Below are 2,988 nucleotides of genomic sequence, written 5' to 3'. Positions count from 1 at the left end.
TTGCTGGAAGCAGGAGGCCGGTCTCTCCACGTAGTTGTTGCTGGCGCGGATGGAGCGGATCTGGTCGATGGACAGGACCTGCTGCAAGTCCTCGGCGGGTGGGTCCATCGTCTCGTCGCAGCTGAGTTCAGCCACGCTGGAAGAGAGCTGCATTTCCAGGAGCAAGGAGACCCTGCAGCATCAGGGCACATCTAAGAATCCTAGAGGATGGGGCAGGGAGACAGAGAAAACATCCATGTCACCTTCTAGTGTGGATCCATCCGTACAAACCAGAAAGCAAAGGCTGGCTAGAGAACTCCTAAGGAAGTTGTTTCCAACACCCAGACTCAATGTGTCTGTGGAGATTTAGGCTGGACACATCCAAAAAGCAAAGATCTGTCCCTCAAAACAGGTGGACACAGCATCTCCCCGGGCTTTTCAGCTTTCCCAGTCCTTCCAGAGGATCTCCCACCCCTCGCCAGCACTGCTGGACACAGGCTGTTTGCTGCTGTTTCCAGGAAGCAGCACTTCCCAAGTCAGCAGCACTTGACAGCAGCACTGGCTTTATCCAGAGGGAAGGGCAGGACTGTCCATGGGCTGTGGGATGGGGTGGGAGGGGACCCCTGTGTCTCAAACCCCCCCATCCCAGCAGGTTTGACCTCATGGCACGAGCACCAAACCCTGGGCTGCCAGACTTTGCCACTGGCAGCTGGGGGAAGTGCTGCCAGAAATGCTTCCAGCTTGGATGGGGCTTGGAGCAGCCTGGGCTGGTGGGAGGTGTCCCTGCCCATGCAGGGGTGGGACTGGGTGGTCTCTAAGGTCCCTCCCAACCCAAACCAGTCTGTGATTCTATGAAACATCCCAGTCTGGAGCTGGGCAAGGAGAGGGGACAGGAGTGGGTCTGCAACAGGGCCAGGGCTTGATCCTTTGGGAGGGATGGAGAAATTCCCCAGTTGTGCCTGCGGAACGGAGCCTCCCGGGAGCGCGCAGAGGACGGGAGCCATTCATTGCATGTCACACCCCAGCCACCAGCTTCCCCAGCACTTCCCAGCCCTGATGGCAATATCGGGTACGTGCTTCCCGCGCACAACCAGCTGCTCCAGGACAGAGCCCTCCTCCTCTGGCAGATCCAACGAGTGGTCCCTCAGTGACACAGACATTGTCACCATGCCCAGGCCCGCAGGAAGACTCTGTGTCAATAGGAAGGTCCCACAGGGCAGGCGGCCGAGCCTTTCAAGTAGGTGAGGGGCCACAGGTAGAATCTGCTCATGCAGCAGAGAGAGGGAAGATTGATTTTCATTAGCTAGGCTGACCTTGGAGAGCAGGGAAAAGCAAAGGCAACTTACTTTGACTGTTCAGGCAAGATCTGGTCTCTCCCATCCCCCTCCCCGGAAAGGAAAGGCAATTGATCTGCTTAGATTTGGGTTTTTCCTGCACACGGAGCCCCCCGGCCTCCCCCTGCAGGCCATCTCCAGCCAGATGCTCACCCTGTCCTGGGAGATGCAGACAGCCGTCCTCCCAGGACACCCACCATCGATTTGGGCACTGGGTTGTTTGATAGAAAGCTGAAGGTGAACCAGGAGGGCACAGCTGACCCAGGGAAGGTTTCCTGAGCACGCTGCCTGGATCAGAATGGGCCACGAAGGCAAATCACCCTCCTGTGAGCTGTTACCTGCTGCCCCTGGGCTCCTCACCTGGGAAGGTGTTACTAAAGCACAGGCTGGTGACCTGAAGCCCCAGACCCCAAAAGAGATATGACCCATCTCAGTCTGCAGCTGGGACCACACCAAGGGCAGCTAAGAGCAGCCTCAGCAGCTCCACATGCCCCTCATCAACCCAAGCCCATCCCGGGGTGGGACTGGTCAGCGAATGATGCTGGGTTACACCCGGGGAGGAGCTGCAGACACCTTGATGTCCATCCCCTGAGACGTGTGTGCTGGGATTGGGCAGTGCTTGGGCATCAGGACTCAGCCAGCAAGATCCCTGTGAGGTTCCCCTGGGGGCTTGGAAGACGATGTGACCCACGGGTGACTGAGGCAGAGGGAATGAGGAGCAGCCAAAGGGCAGACCCAGCGCTGCTACAACCAACCCTCCGTGAGAGGGTTTGGGAGGCACAAGGAGAGCCCTGAGCTGACCTCAGGCAGGAGGAGATGAGCAGGGGACACTGTGAGGAGGCAGAGCCAGGGGAGCTGGCAGTGGGGCCACGCAGTGAGCTGCCAGCCCAGACACACAGCATCTGGGTCCAGGGCTGGGACTGAGTATCCCAGGCAAGACAGGTCTGGGAAGGACCCCAGCACTGAACCAGGGCCCAAACGATCCTGGATCTACAACTCCCAAGCTGGGGGGTGGGTGGGGTGGGACATGGATCCTCTGCCCCCAGAAATGGTCCTTCTTGGACCCAAGGGGATGTGCACCAGAGGATCTGCGGGTCCTCTGATCCAGCAGGATGGGGAGAAGAGGGACTGAATGACCAGAGCTGGGACCCCACTCCTGTCACCCCTCCTCAGGGGGAGCCCAGCACCCCCCACTCACTCCCAGCCCTCTCTGCTCCGGCCCGATCCCGGGGCTGCAACCAGTCCATATCCCAGCCCACAATGGTCCAATCATCCCCACGGCAGTGCTGCCCCCCTTCCTGCCTACCTGCCCATCCGGGGGGGATGGGGACAGCATGTCCCCAGCCTCCTCCTCCTCACCCCCTGCCCGCGAGGCAGACATGCCAGCCCCGGAAACCGGGAGAGCTTTATAGCCCCCAGCAGCCCCAAACATATAAAGTTCGTGTGATAATGGGCCAGAGAAGGGATCGTAAAAGCAAATGATTTACAGGCTGGAGGTGGCTGCAAGCCGGGGACGAGCTGCACAGGGTGCCCAGGTGGGAGTAAAGGGGTTTTATCCCCCGGAGGGACCCCCCACACCCAGTCCCGGGTGGAGCAGAGGGTGGTGGGAGGCTGATCCCCCAGCCCTGCTCTGCAGGCAGCCCACGCCTGGCCCGCAGCCGGGCTGCAGCCCCCG

General features: G+C 60.1%; 1 protein-coding gene across 1 annotated transcript in view; it reads right to left on the bottom strand.

Annotated features, from left to right (window-relative positions):
• The window catches only part of SPRY3 (sprouty homolog 3 (Drosophila)), an 846-nt gene extending 693 nt beyond the window's left edge, over nt 1-153 (bottom strand). The window contains exon 1 of the mRNA XM_010003478.1: nt 5-153. Coding sequence (XP_010001780.1) covers nt 5-153 — 149 coding nt within the window. The remainder of the gene's footprint in view (nt 1-4) is intronic.
• Nucleotides 154-2,988: the final 2,835 nt, after the last annotated feature.

The sequence above is a fragment of the Chaetura pelagica genome, unplaced genomic scaffold (genome assembly GCF_000747805.2).
Source record: "Chaetura pelagica isolate M959 unplaced genomic scaffold, ChaPel_1.0 scaffold938, whole genome shotgun sequence".
NCBI classification, from domain to species: Eukaryota; Metazoa; Chordata; class Aves; order Apodiformes; family Apodidae; genus Chaetura; species Chaetura pelagica.
This window is presented reverse-complemented; position numbering and strand designations above follow the sequence as displayed.